This window comes from Achroia grisella, unplaced genomic scaffold, assembly GCF_030625045.1.
Source record: "Achroia grisella isolate CSIRO2021 unplaced genomic scaffold, CSIRO_AGI_Agris_v1 utg1920, whole genome shotgun sequence".
Classification (NCBI taxonomy): Eukaryota; Metazoa; Arthropoda; class Insecta; order Lepidoptera; family Pyralidae; genus Achroia; species Achroia grisella.
The window spans coordinates 467576-486924 of NW_026712695.1; the positions used below are offsets into that span (position 1 = coordinate 467576).

At 31.4% G+C, this 19349-nt stretch overlaps 6 protein-coding genes across 6 annotated transcripts; 1 reads left to right on the forward strand and 5 right to left on the reverse strand.

Moving 5' to 3' along the window:
- Window positions 1–588: 588 nt before the first annotated feature.
- LOC131841717 (retinol dehydrogenase 11-like) lies at window positions 589–1566 on the reverse strand. Its single transcript, XM_059190036.1, has one exon. The coding sequence runs from the start codon at window positions 1549–1551 to the stop codon at window positions 589–591; it is 963 nt and encodes a 320-aa protein (XP_059046019.1). The 5' UTR covers window positions 1552–1566.
- A 1854-nt stretch (window positions 1567–3420) lies between these two features.
- Window positions 3421–4371, reverse strand: LOC131841718 (retinol dehydrogenase 12-like). The gene has a single exon (XM_059190037.1). It carries the CDS (start codon window positions 4369–4371, stop codon window positions 3421–3423), a length of 951 nt encoding a protein of 316 aa, XP_059046020.1.
- A 425-nt stretch (window positions 4372–4796) lies between these two features.
- On the reverse strand, window positions 4797–5747 carry LOC131841719 (retinol dehydrogenase 12-like). Its single transcript, XM_059190038.1, has one exon. It carries the CDS (start codon window positions 5745–5747, stop codon window positions 4797–4799), a length of 951 nt encoding a protein of 316 aa, XP_059046021.1.
- A 2496-nt stretch (window positions 5748–8243) lies between these two features.
- On the reverse strand, window positions 8244–9206 carry LOC131841720 (retinol dehydrogenase 13-like). Its single transcript, XM_059190039.1, has one exon. It carries the CDS (start codon window positions 9204–9206, stop codon window positions 8244–8246), a length of 963 nt encoding a protein of 320 aa, XP_059046022.1.
- Window positions 9207–10806: 1600 nt separating this feature from the next.
- On the reverse strand, window positions 10807–11784 carry LOC131841793 (retinol dehydrogenase 11-like). The gene has a single exon (XM_059190119.1). The coding sequence runs from the start codon at window positions 11752–11754 to the stop codon at window positions 10807–10809; it is 948 nt and encodes a 315-aa protein (XP_059046102.1). The 5' UTR covers window positions 11755–11784.
- A 6552-nt stretch (window positions 11785–18336) lies between these two features.
- Window positions 18337–19349, forward strand: LOC131841803 (retinol dehydrogenase 13-like). The gene has a single exon (XM_059190133.1). The coding sequence runs from the start codon at window positions 18337–18339 to the stop codon at window positions 19303–19305; it is 969 nt and encodes a 322-aa protein (XP_059046116.1). The 3' UTR covers window positions 19306–19349.

Here is a 19349-nt window from a genome sequence, read left to right on the forward strand (position 1 = left end):
AATATGTCTTAGTAATGTGCCAGGCATGCCAGAAATAAATCACGGCGATATATTGTTATCAATACAGATAATCTATAATGTAACCATGATAATTTGTTTTTACTTGTAGTTGCGAATTGCTCTTATCCAGATGATTACATAACTGCTATGCTGACTCATTAATGTTTGCTGAATCAGACGACAAGATTGTGATGATTGGATGCAATAATTATATGTATTTATATATACGATACATACCAAATATATGAATGTTAGCAACAAGTGCCGGCTTCAGACGGGTATAATGTAGATATTATACATATAAACCGTCCTCTTCTTCTTTTTGTGAAGTGTTACATTCACTAGCCACTAAAATTGTATTATACAATTATAAGAAAATTACTTACAGTATACTTTATATGTAATATTATTTTCATGTGTGTACGAGAATCAATGCTAAAGAAATAAAACTAAATACATGTATATTTTATAATTTTCACAAAAATCATAACAGCTAACACATATAATTACTTTAACATCAGACAATAATCGCAAACACGGTGATGATCCTTATAATAGTAAATAAAATTTAAAATTTAAGTATTGTATCTATATTGGATTAATTTTTACAAATCTTTCAGACACTTCCCATAATTTGCGAGCTAAATTCCTGTCCTGGGCCATTTTAGAAGTAGATTTCTGTCGGCAATCACTATAATAGTAACCGCTAACGCCTTCAACTTCAGGGGATACAGCCAAGTAAATTGTTGTTTGTGCACCTTCCCATCTAGTTTTTGTAAGTGTTTTGAGTAAAGGAGTTAATAGAGTTAAACATTTCAACACTGGAATATGGTTTTTCGCTTCAAGTGCGATATCAGTGTCTACTGCGCCTGGATGCAACGAGTTAACAGTAACTCCGGTGCCTTTTAAACGTTCAGATAATTCCACTGTCATTAGTATATTACACAATTTTGTATTACCATAGGCTATTCTGCTATTGTATGGTACCTTTTCCATATTCAAGTCATTCACATCCAATTTAGAAAACTGATGTCCTAACGATGAAACGTTGATAATTCGACTAGCACCAGTACTCTTTAACAATGGAAGCAGTATTGAAGTTAAAAGAAACGGTCCTAAATGATTGGATTGCATGTCAAGCAGAAGACCATCTTCAGTTTTTATATATTTACTACCAATCATACCGGCATTATTAATGAGGATATTGAGTTGCTTTTCATTTTTAAGAATATCATCTGCGAATCTCCTTACGGAGCTCAAGGATGCTAAGTCCAGTTGACGGAAGTGTACGTCTTCATTTCCAGTTTCCGCGATGATATCATTCTTAGCTGCCAGTCCACGTTGTTCATTTCGGCAAGCTAAAATGACTCGAGCCCCTCTGTAGGCCATATCCTTCGCAGTTTCGTATCCAATTCCCGTATTGGCTCCTGTTATGATGACGACTTTACCGATAAGATGTTTACTACATTTATTGATACCCAATGTCAATTTTGTGTACAGTATAGCAGATAACACTAACACAAAAAATAATAAAACAATAATTAAAAACATCGCAAGCGGGCTATGTGGATGTTGACCTGAATAATACTGACCGTTTAAACGTGATTTTTATATAAAATATTGATAAGATATTTATATGATAATGTGAGATTTTTTATAGATTAATTACAATAAATTCAACTTTTTGCAGCATCAGTATGACTAAGCCGGTATGTATATTTATTACTTCCTACTTTATTATGACTACAGTATAAATAACTTTGCATTCTGATGGTGCAAAAACTCCAAATAAAATTTATTTAACCTAGCAATATAATGTAGATACAGAAAATCATGCAATGTCATAGTGATTGACTGGAACTCTGCGTGCAAGCTGACTTGCATCCTTCTAGTTTTATTAGTCATTGTTATAATTACTACATATACGTGTATCACATAAATTAACAAATGAAGCATTTTAGTAGTGTTACTTACATTTTCACACATAATGTTTTACATTCATATGTCATAGTGTGGGAGCCATATATCTGCTTTAAGCTAATTTATGAGTAGGAACAGATTTTTATTTAATTATGTTGACAATCATTGTAATAGTAGTCGTTAACACCGTGTACCTCAGGGGACACTGCTGAGTAAATTGTCGTCTGTACACTAACACATTTACCATCATTATCCATCCTAATCTAAAATTAGAGATTTGAATCAAATTAATTATATTTTTATATTCTGTATTTATTACGTCTGAGTGTAATGAGTTAACTCTTAATGTTCATTCATCTATTGAGATAATTATGTTCATTACACACTTTTGGTAGTATATACTATTCCTCCATTGTATGATTGATTTTCTATGTATAACATATTTTTATCGAGTTTAAATTAATTGTTTCCAGAATTTATATATATTTATATTTTATAGATTTCAATGGAAGTGGCCACATCGATTTTTTTCATAAACCATCGTAAAACAATAGATGAATATTTTATACTTTTACAAAAAGATCTATAATAGTATCCATAGAATAGAGTAAACATTATGTCTCTTGGCAATTAAAAGTTTCAACCAATCATCATGTAGGCATATACTTTTATCTATGTATTTTGATACACTATTGATTGTCAATTATTATTGTGATTACTAACTATTATCAGAACATCCTTGTGACGTAACGCAGATTTAAGCACAGTCAAAAATGAAGGTGATATATTACATATGATATAATAGATGATATATTTGTGTCAATGTTGTTTTATCGTATGGTAGTAATGTAACCGCGATGAAATTGTTTGCGCAATTGGTTTTATGAATTTTTATGCATTTCATTACGTAACTACTATTCTAATTATTGTATTCTATTATTATGATATAAAATTGTACATATCTATGTTACGTTTATAAATTACTAAAAAGAATCATAGCAAAAATGTAATTAGATGAATTTTCAAATGAACAACCCACTTAATAACGGACCTATTAGCACGCAATAGGTATGCAGTATTGTAAATATGTATTGAAAATCTATTTTTAAACTTTCGTGTTTTTATTAAACGGGTACGGTTAGTATTAAACGGGTTTGAACACAAATAATTCTATGGTAAATAAAGGTACGTAAATATATTTACTGATCCCTCAGCTCATGACCACAGCTAGTGCAACCTAGTCGAAACGTCGAGAGCTAAATAAATACATTCATTTAATTTAATATAATTTTAAACGTATTATCTTTAACTTAATTTTCTGTAGAATAATTATATATTTTATACAATAAGACTTTAGACATTACCAAAACACCTTTTGATATTTTCACTGTCATTACGAAATATCATTATTTTTTTAATATTGCAATAAAAATCACAATGGTAAGCTTTAAAATATAATTTATATAATAATATATAGTAAACCTATATTAAAAGTATAACCTATATATCATTAATTTTTACTAATCTTTCTGACACTTCCCACAATTTACGAGCAAGATTCTTATCTTGAGCCAACTTAGAAGTAGATATTTGACGGCAATCACTATAATAATTACCGCTAACACCTTCAACTTCGGGGGACACAGCCAAGTAAATCGTTGTTTGTGCACCTTCCCATCTAGTTTTAGTATAAGGTGTTAATAAATTAAATATTCTCATCAATAAACTTTGGTTGTTTGCTACAATTGCCATGTTAGTGTCGACTACGCCTGGATGCAAAGAGTTCGCAGTAACTGCGGTGCCTTTTAAGCGGTTAGATAATTCCACTGTCATTAGTATATTGCACAATTTTGTATTACCATACGATATTCTGCTATTGTATGGTGCCTTTTCCATGTTCAAGTCATTCACATCCAAATTAGAAAATTGATATCCTAAAGATGAAACGTTAATAATTCGACTAGCACCGGAAGTCTTTAATAATGGAAGCAATAAAGAAGTCAAGAGGAAGGGCCCCAAATGATTGGATTGCATGTCAAGTAGAAGACCATCTTCAGTTTTTCTGTATTTACTACCAATTATACCAGCATTATTAATGAGTATATTAAGTTGCTTCTCATTTTTAAGAATGTTATCAGCAAACCTCCTCACAGAGCTCAAGGATGCCAAATCCAGTTGAAGGTATTGGATGTTTGGATTAGCGGTTTCTGCGATGATATCTTTCTGAGCTGCCAGGCCGAGTTGTTCATTTCGGCAAGCTAAAATGACTCGAGCCCCTCTGTAGGCCAAATCCTTAGCAGTTTCATATCCAATTCCAGTATTGGCTCCTGTTATAATAACTACTTTACCGATAAGATGTTTACTACATTTATTGATACCCAATGTCAATTTTGTGTACAGTATAGCAGATAACACTAACACAAAAAATAATAAAACAATAATTAAAAACATTGTAAGCGGGCTATGTGGGTGTTGGTCTGAATAATACTGAACACTTTTAAAGCGTATCACACTCGTACGAAATGTACATATATAAAGCATTGATAAGATATTTATATTGAGATTTTTATGAATTTATTACAACAGTTTGAACTTTTTGCACTATCATCAGTGTGATTAAGGTAAGTATGTATATTGTTGTTTCACTCTGATGGTGCAAAAGGTCCTAAATTGTAATTGAATTAGATAGAAATTATAGAATGCCATAATTCATTCGATACTCGGTATGTCTCGGTAAGTCAAAGTTTGATTCTTTGTAGGTTTATTTATCATTGATATAATTAGGTATTTTATAAACAGAAGAAAGATTGAATTGGAAACAAGAGAACTAACAAGTGAAGTAAAATAAAAATCTTTTAATAGTATTATACGAAAAATTAATTTATTTTCACAAGTTTTTCAGACACTTCCCATAGTCTGCGAGCCAGATTTCTATCTTGAGCTAACTTAGAAGTAGACTTCTGTTGACAATCACTGTAATAGTATCCGCTAACACCTTGCACCTCAGGGGACACCGCCAAGTAAATACTCGTCTGTGCACCTTCCCATTTGGTTTTAAAATATGGTTTGAATAATAAACTTAATAATTTCATCAATATTTTTTCTCTATTTGGTATAATATCAGTATCAATTACGCCTGGGTGTAATGAGTTCGCTGTTACGTCATGTCCCTTCAACTGTTGTGATAATTCAGCCGTCATTAAAACATTACATAACTTTGAGTTGGCATATGCTGCTCCTCCACTATATGGTTGTTTTTCCATATTTAAATCATTGACATCGAGTTTACCATACTTGTGAGCTATCGATGAAACGTTGACAATTCGACTCGAGCCTGTTTTCTTTAACAATGGAAGCAGTAGATTTGTTAACAGGAAGGGTCCTAAATGGTTGGATTGTAGATCAAGAAGATGACCATCAACAGTTTTAGTGCATTTAGTGGCATATATTCCCGCATTATTTATAAGCACATCAAGTCGTTTTTCATTTTTAAGAATATCTTCAGCGAAATTTCTTACGGAACTCAGAGATGCCAAGTCCAGTTGACGGTAATGGATATCTTGATTGCCGGTATCTGCAATGATGTTGTTCTGAGCTGTCAGGCCGCGTTGTTCATTTCTGCAAGCTAAAATAACTCGAGCGCCTCTGTGGGCCAAATCTTTCGCGGTCTCATATCCAATCCCTGAATTAGCACCTGTTATGATAACCACTTTACCAACAAGGTGTTTACTGCATTTACAGACACCCAATGTTAATTTTACATAAAGTAAACTAATTAACAAAAATACAGAAATAATTAAACCGGCACATAATAATATTGAAAACATTATTATTGACCACTAGTCTAGGCAGTCGCTTGTATATAAGAATGTTAGTAATCTTTTCGGGGTTTAGTTAATAATGAAATTATAGATAAGATAATAACTCCTTAAGCTTTAATTAGATAGTAACAGCAAAACACAATAATATCATATAAGTCAGCGCTGTTTTAAGAATATTTTGTATTTTCAGTTTACAATTGGACACATCTTTATAGACACAAAAAGACAAAAGAAAGTGTCAATCAGTTTAGTTGGATTGTAATTAAAAACAGAGTTATAAAAAAGTGATTACACGAACTGAGAACTTTCCATGGATAACAAAGAACCTATGCTGTTATTAATTATTAATAATTCTTTGATCATTATTACATTTATTTTGAGAGTATAATTGAATATATTTTTTTATATTCGCGATCTGTTTCAGGAAAGTGAGTTTTCTTTTCAAAGAAATCACAGGTATGGCGAGTGTTAACATAAATCACTACATAGTATAAAACAAAGTCCCTGTCTGTCTATGTATGCTTAAGTCTGTAAAACTGCGCAACGGATTTTGATGCGGTTTTTTTTAAAAGATAGAGTAATTCAAGAAAAGATGTGAAAGTGATTCATGTATAATACATATACACCCGGGCAAAGCCGGGGCTAGTAGCTAGTAATATACTATAATAGCACTATAGTAATTATTTTGTCAGTTAAATGTTTTAAGTGAAATATGAACGATAATTTTAAGGTAACAACGAAATTTACAGAAGCCTATGCTACCAATAAATGAATTCTGGACATGGTTGAACTTATCCTCGTTCATGATGATTGATTTTATGAATTATTAAACCTATTATTCCTTAGTTGATGAAAACACGAGGTATGGAGGTACCTTAATCCTCCGGAACGGTAACATAGGAGTGTCCACGAGCGTCACACGAGGTGGACCATCATTTTACAACTTGCCAGAAGAGCATAAAGCTAATTTTAAGGAAGAACTATATAAGTGGTTGGTAAACAAGTACTAATGAATATCTTTTAGAAAAAAGAAGGAAGTGATGTATAATATGAGTCAAGAAACATGACTAAGTAAAATGTACAGTACGGTACAGTATAAGATGTACAGTAATTCTTTGTTTATGCATGTGCTTGTCCATATTAAATATAATATGTATATAATTCAATTGAATCATTCCATACAATTATCTTTATTTAATTGACTTGTAGTAAGGATAATATAAAAAAAATATAATTTGGCAACTAGGATTTGATAGATGGAGTCGAGTCTACATTAGTTAGATAATAACTATTCAGTTCCAAAAAAAGCTAACCGCATTTGGTTCTCACTGCCTACCCCATGGGGGATCTACAATGAAGATTTAAGATAGATAGATAATAGTTTTTATTTGTATATTAGTATATAATAATAAAAAAACCTGAGTTGTAAATTTAGGCCTTAGGAATAAAGTTTAATTGTAGTTTTTAAAACTATTTCTTATTGTTCGCCAGATTTGTATCAGATACATATAGATAATATATATAAGTTAAATCTCTGAAGACGAGACAACAAAACAAGTATTTGCGTTGATGTCACCAATTTACATTATCTTGCATTTCAAATTTGTTTTTTTTTATTTATTTTGCATAATACACATCTTAATTCTAAGGTAAAGTAAAACCTACATTATTTAGGTACATATAATACAAATCAGAATTTATTTCCAATGCAATGTATTCATAATATTAAGGACATTTAGAGATATTAATTTAAAATGTATGTACATATGTAAGCATATTTATATGTTAAAATTTATAAAATATATCGTTCAAATGTTAATAAATCCTTTTTAATAATTCGATTTTATTTTAAAAGCAGATTTTATTGTCGTGACTTACAAATAAGTATAATGTCTTCTATGAACCTGTAGGTAAAACTTGTGCTATTTCCTTACAATAAAATTTATTTATAAATATATAATATGTGATATAGCGAAAAATATGCACCTCAAGGTTAAAAAAACTTAATTTTAATTTTGAAATAATCCTATTTTTAAGTTACTGCATATTACATATATCAAATAACGTATGTTAATATCCTATATGTTATAAATTATTAGGGCAACAAACAACACTCCTTATTTCTCATCTTGTTCTCTATTGTTTCTCATCTTATTTGTAGTTCTCTAGTATCCCTAGATCCTTTTCCTATTAAATTAATATAATAAAGAAGAGCATGGAGAGGGGATTTTGTAATGAGGAAAGTATATCCCGGGACTATTGCACTGATTTGAGAAATTATTTCACTCTTTGAATGGTTTTATTATTCAAAAGCGGTATGTATATACAAAACTCAAAGTTAAGAGCACCCGAGTGAAGTGCGGGAGTACATAAGCAGGTAATTATAAACTAAGGTATTTACATAAGTTAAATAGACTGGTATGTCGATTATATCACAATATATTGAAATAATTATGTGCATAATTACCATTTATAGAAAAAAATCTCATTAAACAACACAATTTATTCCAATTTAACTATTTTTTGTGATATGTTCCATAATTTATTAGCAACCTGTGCATAATGGGCTTCGTAATATGCAGAGGTGTTTTTCTGTCGACAGTCGCTATAGTAGTACCCGCTAACGTCTTCTACTTTAGGGCAGACAGCCAAGTAAATTGTTGTTTGTGCACCTTCCCAAGCCGACTTATATACAATAGGTTTCATTAATGTCCTAATCAAATTTAACCATGGAATGGTTGTTATAATATCAGTGTCTATTAACCCTGGATGCAAAGAATTCGCAGTAACTCCTGTGTTTTTTAATTGTTGAGCCAGTTCCACAGTCATTAGGACATTGCAAAGTTTTGATGTTGCGTAAACTTTGTTTACGTCATATGTTTCTTTAGTTGCATTCTCAAAGTTCAAATTGTTTATATCCAGTGAACAGGTGACATGTAAAAGCGATGATACGTTTATAATGCGACTAGGAGCTGACGTCTTGAGAAGAGGAATTAATAAATTGGTTAAAAGAAAGTGCCCAAAATAATTGACTTGCATCAAAAGATTTAAACCGTCTTCTGTTTTCTTAAATTCCGATCCATAAATACCAGCGTTATTCACAAGTATATCAAGACGCTTCTCAGTTTTGAGTATTTTCTCCGCAAAATTTCTTACTGACTTCAAAGAAGCAAGGTCTAGATTTAGGTAGTGTACATCTTCGTTGCCAGTTTCCAATATAATCTTATCCCGCGCTGTGACACCGCGTTGATCATTTCGGCAGGCTAAAATAACTCGAGCACCTCTCTCCGCCAAATTTTTTGCCGTTTCATAACCAATACCCGCATTTCCACCCGTCACTATAACCACTTTGCCAACTAAATGCTTACTGCATTTACAAATGCCTAATGTTAGCTTATTATACAATAAAATAAGAAATGCGAATGTAATAGTAAATAAAATTGAAGATAATAATATGAACAACATTGTGTCGTTACTATAACGCATCACACACCATACTAGTGACGTAAATTCCTCTACAATAATTTTTGTAATAGTTTGTAGTGTAGTGTATGTAGTGGGTCGGGTTACATAAAATGTACATAATGTGCCTATATTGCCTACCAACATATGCACAACGGTTAGTGAGTTGGTTAAACTCTTTAAATTATTATTGTGTACGGACGTACTACGGACTATTACGGAAAGTGAAAACTGTTTACTTTGTTTTGGTACTATCATCTAGACAAATAGACTTTCATATTTGGCGTAGCTTTGTCGTAAAATTACAAATAAGTCGTTATTTTTTTACTAAAATGGTTATACAATGTTGTTACAATGATTTAGTCTATTTTTTTCAGACGCAAGCCTGTGGTAGGTGTTGTGATACAATATATATTGACGACAAATTTCGTAAAGATTCATCTATGCGTTTAGTTCTAAAAGGTTAAAAATAGACAGACAGACACAGTTTCGAATTGCAAATATTAGTATGGATATGAAGTGTATGTAAGTTCTACCGAAAATAGCACTCAATAATTGAGTATGTCGAAGAGTATCTGAATAAAATCGTAGAATATACGTAGAAAATAAACTTCCCTTAAAATAAAATGTAAGTTAGTTTTTGAAAATATACTTACACCAAACATTTTGGGAACTTATAAGCATCCTTCCACAGATACACTTTCAAAATCAGATTGATAAACATATTTTACATTACATATATGTACTTATTGCAGGTTTTATTATTTATGGAATACTAGCAGTGCCGGCTGTTTCACTCGCGTGAAATTTATTACTTATGTGTAATGTAATATCTAAGCTATATTACTGTAAAGTTTTAGTAAAATCTCTTTTGTAGTTTTGGTGAAAGAGTTTCAAGCATCCATCCATCTATCTAACTATCCATACTCGCAAAGTGATTTATAATATTAGTAGGATAATTATAAAAGTTATCTCAAAAATGGCACTAACGATTTAGAAAAAAAAATTACTTTTTAATGAAAAACACATTAAAAAGTAATTTTTTTAAGTTTATCTTTTCTGAAAAAAGCACATTTATAATAAAGAAAAAACAAAATGATATGTGTATGTATCACAAGATTTCTTCGCATATAGGTACAGTAATTGTAACCTAATATTCATATTTTATTGAAATTTGTTATAGTTTATACTTTCGCTTATAATAACACACACAGTCAACGAAACTCGGCATTTTACAATATTATCTATATGTATAAATTCATATAAAGCTAGATTTTCTTCCTTATTGACCTCAAGTTCCCTGAGGGAATTTCTCCAAGTAAAAAAAAAGGGGCTAGACAAGTCGCAGATAAATATCTATTGAAAACAAATTAATGAATCTAGTTGGTTCGTGAAAGGGCAAGTCACTCTCTTGGTAATATTCATATTAGCCTTTATATTATTATTAAATATACCATTTTATATAAGGCATCTTTAGAAAGCCAGACCATTCTTAGCCGGACTTTGGCAAATAGTATTTTATTAATTCCTAAGTTTTTAGTACGTTCAAAGAAAATAAAACATGATATTTCAATAAAATAAATTATTATATATACTACACAATTTATTCCAATTTAACTAGTTTTAGTGATATTTTCCACAGTTCATTAGCAAGATCTTTATTTTGAGCTTGCAAGGAGGTATTTTTCTGACGACAATCGCTATAGTAATACCCGCTAACGTCCTCTACTTCAGGAGACACGGCCAGGTAAATTGTTGTTTGCGCACCTTCCCAAACTGTCTTGAACATAATAGGTTTTATCAACGGTCTAATAAAATTCAACCATGGAATAGTTGATATTATGTCAGTGTCTACTAGTCCCGGATTCAAAGCATTCACAGTAACTTTTGTTCCTTTTAATAATCGAGCCAGCTCTGTGGTCATTAGAACATTGCACAGTTTTGACGTTCCATAAACTTTGCTTACATCATACGTTTTTGTAGTTTCATTCTCAAAATTCAAATTATTTATATTAAGTTTTACAGTGGTGTGTGATAATGACGATACGTTAATAATGCGGCTCGGAGCAGACGCTTTTAAAAGGGGAAGTAATAGATTGGTTAAGAGAAAATGTCCAAAATAGTTAACCTGCATCCCCAGATTTAAACCGTCTTCTGTTTTCACATTTTCTGATCCATAAATGCCGGCGTTGTTGACAAGTATATCAAGGCGTTTCTCGGTTTTGAGTATTTTCTCAGCAAAATATCTTACTGATTTCAAAGAAGCAAGGTCTAGGTTCAAATAATGGACGTCTTGGTTGCCGGTGTCCGAGATAATTTTATCCCGCGCTGTGTTTCCGCGTTCATCATTCCGGCAAGCTAAAATAACTCGGGCGCCTCTCTCCGCTAAATTCTTTGCCGTTTCATAACCAACTCCCGTATTTCCACCCGTCACTATAACCACTTTACCAACTAAATGCTTACTGCATTTACAAATGCCCAATGTTAGCTTATTGAATATGAAAACAAAGAAGAGTAATATTATATTAAATAAAATAAAGGATGATAACATGGTACTGGTACACACAAACGGGCACACTGGAAAAACAACGCTTATCAAGTGACAGTGGCATTAGTAGATCGTAATCTTGAAACATAGCTATACTGCGGCTATTCATAGACAAGATAGAAGTACATAATTGTATCTAAACGGAATGACCAACAAACCATCATAATTATTTTTAATAATTTTGTTAATTTGTGTATAGAGAAATAAAAAAAAACCTTAACAAATATGTACTAATACAATATTTATTAAATTAAACAAAATGTAATTGCATCAAATTGGCAACACTTTTTTTAGGGATTGGAATCTTTGACTTCCTTCAAATAATTTCAATTTTAATCATATAAGTGATAATACTCTATGGTTGTATGTATTGCTACGTATATGAATGCCTCTATGATGGGTAGTCGTTTGAACAGTTATAATGCGATTAGATTACGAATATGTAGAAGGTAAAAGATACGGGTGTGTCACCTATCTATATGATATGAACACAACAGCTGGTAAGCTGTTGTGTTCATATCTCCAACAATATATATTGTCTGGCCACAAGTTTAGGATGATACAATAATGATAAATTTAGGTAATTTATGACAGATTAACCATGGTTTCCATCGAGGTTCGTGTAGACGTCTACGTCACAATACATTGCTAGTAATGATGCCATTGCTAAAACCTATACTAACATACTACAATAGTCTTCCTCTATCTTAGAACATATTTATACAACATGGAAAATAGAGAAGAAATTTTTACTTGTATTGAACTATCAAAAAACAACGGGAGGTTTGGCTTGCAAAATCATCACATATACAGTAGTTATTACATTTAGATGTTGTTGCTTTTTTAGTGTTTCAAGCTTCATTCATTAGATTGCATATAATGTAAAATATTATCGCTAAATGAAATAGAATACAGAATAATATTGATGTATTGAATTATTTTAGCTTTCTTATATTTTTAGATTGGACTAATTAGGTATATAGTATTTAAGATGGTTAAAACCTCGCTTTTAATATATTTTATTATTTAATAGTAAAGGAATATCCATAGAAAAGGTAATATGAATTGTAGCTATAATCTTGGTACCCACATAATATTCATAAATTGACATCACTTCTTTTTTAGTTTACTAACACGCAGTTTAGCATTATTGCTATATTTTTTTATGAGGCGTTAAATACATTAAGTCTCTGAGTTATTGTGGTAAGTACGTATTTTCGTAAATAAAAAAGTACTGTCTTACATCAATTAATATGCAATAATCAGGTATACGGAATTTGTATTTAATTCAATCCTATTTATTTATAATATTATGTATAAGTAGCACGAAAAAAATAAAAATTAACATCTGCATCTAACAAATTGTATAATTACCAAATATATACCTACCTTTTTCAGTATCTCTTAATATATATATACTATATACCTAAACTGTACTATTTACATAGCGCCTAATATAATATTGTAATACCAAAAATTAAAAAATGTTACGCAGTACTAATTAAATGTATTTTTTATTTGCCTGTATTAGATTGATGACAATTTTATATTACGTAAGAACGTAATTACTTTTGGACTTCAAAGTTCAACAGAAAAGGATTTGTTAGGGCCATAAAATACGGTGCCCTCGTTCACAGTTTACCAGCTGCTCACAACTCGATTTTGTCTAACGGCTAATTAGGTAAGTACCAACAGCTTAATTAATATTATAGGCTTTTATATTTCGCTAAGTAATTCATCATCCTTGAAGGAGTTTTATACTATCTGCCGCCCTTTAAAATAACGATAATCAAATATTTTGAAAATGAATGCCTGTCCATTAATTTTCCTTGCTTTTTTATGTCTGACTGTTGGCAGCTTATTGCCCTATTTATTAATTTTATATTATCTAGTTTATTTTGAATATCACGATAGCACCCCTTGTAAGGAGGTGCTCATATACGGGCAGTAACATGCCTTATCGAGTTAGTATATTGAAACACCATAGTGTCTGAATTATTTTTAATTTCAGGTTGATATTGGCGCGTTCACCATGCTAACGAAGATCAAGTGAAGTTGTATAGTGGTCTTTCGATCTTAGAGCTCAGTAGATAGGTATTGTAATGTATGCATAATTAGGATCTGCCCTATCTGAAAAGATTTATTTAATCATTTTCCATTTATTCACTATCATTGTCATCTATAGCAGTGCATTGCTGATGAATCTGTTCCTCTGATGTTTGCGGATAGACTTAATTAAACAATCGTAATCAGTTTTTTCACAGTGAGGTATTCTATTAAATACCGTGAATGTTAGCAAATTACTTACGTATTAATTATTTGTATGCCTGACGTTCAATCATTACGCGCGCTGTATTATTTATAGTAATTTAATATCTATGTATATCTATAGTACAGCAAAAGACGTCAGTACTAGGAATAAAAATATCTTTTATTATTAGTGACGTCGGATATGATATAACAATAAGAACACGATAATTGTATTTATTGATACATACAATCTAAAAATTTTGTGCCTACAATACGTAGGCACAAAATTTTTAGAAGAAATGAAACATTGTTTTTATTGTATGAACAAAATATTTTTTATGTAATTGTTTCGACTCTAGCACCCCCGGTCGCCCCTCCGATCGGCCCCCTGTCCTAATCAATGGTGAATTGATATTACGATGGCCTGAGCTAAGGTTACAAGCCCCTAGCGGTGTCATCGTACTGAAGTATCGAGTTCAGTGATGATAGCACCGACACCTACCGCTAACAGAATTACAAACCTTCGAAAAATACGTCTTATTATTGTATACAAAATATTCCAATAATACAATCTAAGGATATCACTGAATTATAACAAAATAAATTTGCAACATTGGTAATTATTATTTATTCTTATACTACTTTTTTATTCTATTTAATAATTATTGTTAACTTTATAGATGATTGGTATCATAACAGATTGACTTCTACGTAGTTACCCTGAATTAGCCAGAATGGAGTACGAATTACTTAATTTTATTTTCCTTTTTAACTGTCAGCATGTGCTTGTGGGATTGTAATTTCATCATAACATGTTCAGAGAGAATTTCTGCGGAAATTGTATAGGGGCACAGACAAATCCCCTGGCAATTGCTAGTTGAATAAAACTCCAGTCGCCCACACGAGCTCTTAAAACCATAATTTTGTTGGGCAAAGTTGAGGTGGTCTTTAATATGACACCGTTCGCCAAGCACTCGGGGTAATGAGATCGTTTGATGTGATGTGATGCGACAAATTGCGAAGCAATACAAGGCAAGGCCTTCATGCCTTAGTCGGGATGACAGGATACGTATAACTGTGAACTAGGTTAATACAGTTTCATCTTCAAAGGAAACTTGACACATTCCTAATTGCTTATTCTTATAATTATAATTGTGGCTCCAATTATTGTGCCAATTTTCATAATAATTATTTTACAGCGTATGCCTGGAAAAATATAATGATTCAATAGAAAATGTATATGAAAGGCGAGGTCTTTATTTGGATTGTATTATTTGTGTACAAATAGATAATATCTATACTGTTTGATACCTAGGTTTGCCATTTGAGAGCAGATTTAAAGGTCTATTTATTTAAATAATAAACTTTATATGTAGTTAAAAGAGTAAGATGCAAAATATATTGAAATATGATGGAATACGACTTAATTGACTTTTATCGAAATATAACACTTTACATTGATTACGTAGGTAGGTAGGTACCGTAAATGATTAGTCTTACTTTGTAATATGTTGTGTTGTCCAATACGTATCAGTGATGTCAAGGGTTAACTTGTGATAAATTTATTGTTAAAATTATTTATTGACAATAATTTAAAATAATAATTTCCGTAGGTATCCATATGACCTTCATATGAAACAATAATGGATTGATGCTATCAGACGTTGGAATTGGCTTCCACGAGATACGCTAAAATAATAATATTTTACGTTCTATTAATTTCTCTGTGACCTATCTTATCTGGGATTATTGCTGTGACAGTAATAAATTTTTACAACGATAATCAACAATGATATAGGACAATAAAAATAAATTATTCCTTCTATGAATACCTAATGCAGCTGTGGAGTACCAATATTAAATAGGAAAATAAGTTTTCTAACAAATTTCATACCATCACTGTTAATATTATTATTATGTTGTATTAATTGATATATAATAATAGTAGGGGGAGGTATTAGAAGGATTTATAATAATTTTTGGCAGTAGAGGGACCTACTGACCCTATTGCTTGTGGTATACCTTGTCATATTTACGCCCCCCCCCCTCCCGGAAACCATCGTGATTAATTCCTGGTGAATTCATCACAATAGGCTAATTAATCTGACTTCATATCATCGTATCATTACTATCGTCCTCTATTATATACATAAAGTCGTTATCGCGGGCGGGTGCAAAGTTCATTCATCCATTATAAAAAAATGCAATAATTATTCACTATTCTCTATGAAATTACATATTACTTGGCTGTTTAATATATTTAATATATTTCGTTATTGTTCTCTCCTTTAACTACTTCTACCTAAATACTGCTAACATTACGTATATGAGCATATTATAATCGTATGTGACGTATACAATATCTAACTTTAGTTACATAATATACACATCAACCTGTTAATGAACAAACTATCATGAATTTTCGGATTCTGTATAATTAGTTTGGTCTCTCTGAAACTAAATAATTTATAGTTATTTAGCATACATTTTTACAGCTGCGATATCATACCTATGCCCGAGGAGTATGGAGTATAACAATTTACCAAAAATCTGTAAATAAACAGTATTTTAAGATAATTACAATATTGTTTAATTGTTTCCAATATCTCAAATAGTTAACACTGTATTATATATATTCGTAAAATCGACAAACATAGAATAAACTTATATATTTAATTAGTTTGCATCTTTTGTTAATTTGAATGAAAATGACGTATTGTTAAATATAGTATGTATAAAATTAGTTTAAATGTGTAGACTATTTTTAATAATAAAGATAAGATATTTAAAAGTAAACAAAACAGGCTCAGAAAATATCAATAACTCGACAGAGGTCCAATATAATGCTTTTTAGACTAATGCTCATACCATGTATGTTTATGAAATGGAAATCTGAATTGAGGTTTCAAAATCAAAATTAATAATTCCAAGTTCGGATATGAATGAGGCATCCTCTGTCTAATTCTACCTATGTTGTATCCCTCTGAATATATCCAATGTCAAATTACCAGTGACTCACTGACTGACATTTGTCTAATGGAATGGGAAACCATTATGTTTAGTGAACTAAGTTGTGGAACAGTTCTAGAGTAGAGATGGTACGACTCTTTTAGAACACGTCTATTGAAAACAAATACTTACGATCTATTATTTGACTATGTTCCGATATATTGAGATAAAATTGTGTGTGTGAATTGTGGATTTTATTTATCTGTATTTCTATTCAACCAGCCTCTTTAACCAGAAGCATGTTTCTGTTGATTTTTATTTGATTAAAGAAGAATCTTTGATCTTCTTTATAAACTTTCATGTTTTAATATCACAAAAGAAAATTATGAATATACTGTAGAAAATTTGATTCTTACTAAAAAAAACATCGGAATAGTTATAATAGTTGTACTATTTAAAATAATTTTGCTATTTATTTTACAAGTACATAAAATTCCATTAGACTTTATAATGTACTTGTAAAAAGAATATACAGCAGAGTAGTTTTAAGCCTTGTGAGTTTATCTCTAACAGATATACTTTGTGAAAATGATATGTAAATACGCTTTTAATTTTCACAGTTAATGTAAAAAACGTTTACCTATTCTGGACACCGATTTTAGACTAGTGCTTTGGAAAATTGTTTTATGCAAAAAATCGTTTCCGGTTTTTGACCTTACGTGCATGTATGTTGGTTTTATCTCTACGGACGCGATTGAAATAAATAAACAATAATGAACATGCTGTTGGGGAAATGAGTTTTTTATTTTCGGTCTTTAATAAACAAATCTCAAATATGTAAATGAGAAAAATGTAAAAATGTGTAAATATACCAAATAAATCTAAAATGCATCGTAGAATACTTGTTACCAAAACTAATATAGTTGAATATACTTTCTCTCACGTTACTAATGCTTTGAAGCATCTACGGGATAAAAATAAGTGTACCTACCATTTTTAAGATTACAGTAGTAATAAGCGTTGTAATTTTATAATAAATTCAAGGTGATATCACTATATCACTGAACAAAATTCAATGGCGTGTTACGCAATCTGTCACCTAACGAGACGTCGCCGGCGGCCGCGGCGTCTACGCACGTTTGGCACCAGCAACTAGTACAGCTATTATATTACTACTAAACGAACGTAACATCGTTGAGGACATTAAAAAATGTAAAGATATCGGTCTTTCGCTATTTTATCTATAAAGTACACATGCTACGGGAATTGATACGGCTTATCATACCCCGTATTATCTGTAACTTCTTTACAATATTTTATAAAATATATTCAAAACATACAAACGTGTACAGCTGATATTGTGTGTATATACTCGTAAATCTACAGATGTCGGTCGTAATGATTCTGTGGTCGTTGATTTCAATTACTGTGCTAATTGTTGTGAGCGTGAAAGTATATCAGAAATTAACATGTGGAATTTGTCGGTCGAGCGCACACATGGTCGGGAAAGTGGTTATAGTGACTGGCGCTAATAGTGGGTTAGGATTCGAAACAGCGAAAGACCTAGCGAACCGCGGCGCACGGGTAATTATGGCTTGCCGGAGCGTTAATCGTGCTGCTGCAGCTAAGGAGCTCATCATCAAAGAAACGGGAAATAAGGACGTCCATGTACAGCAGTTGGACTTAAAGTCTCTTCGGTCCATTCGTGACTTTTGTGAACATATAAAGAAAACGGAGAGCCGTCTCGATGTACTTATTAACAATGCTGGTGCTGGAGGTCTCGGAAATTGCACAACTGAAGATGGCTTACATATAGGAATGCAAGTTAATTACTTTGCACAGTTTTTATTGACATGTCAGCTGGTGCCCTTATTAAAAAAATCAGCACCCAGTCGCATTGTTAGCGTTTCATCTGTCATACACAAGTACGGTGAAGTGGACTTCGATAATTTGAACATGGAAAAATATTGGAGTGATTATCAAGTCTATGCTAATAGCAAATTATTTATAAATCTGATGACATTGGAATTAAGTGAGAGATTAAAAGGCACCGGTGTGACCGCGAATGCTTTGCATCCTGGAGTAGCTGCAACGAATCTATTTAGAAACATTCCAAATACGTTTATTCGTCAATTAGTTGAAAGTATATTAGGATTTATGTTCCAAACGCCATGGGAAGCATCTCAGACGTCTATTTACTTAGCTGTATCTCCAGAAGTGGCTGAAGTGAGCGGAAAGTATTTTAGTGACTGTCGTCAAAAAGAGGCTTCTAAACTATCACAAAATTACGAACTTGCAAAAAAACTATGGATAGAATCAGAGAAATTAGTAAAGTATTCGTTTCCCGAAAATTAGATCAATTTTGTAGATCATGGTTGTGGTGGTCAAACACGCGGTTT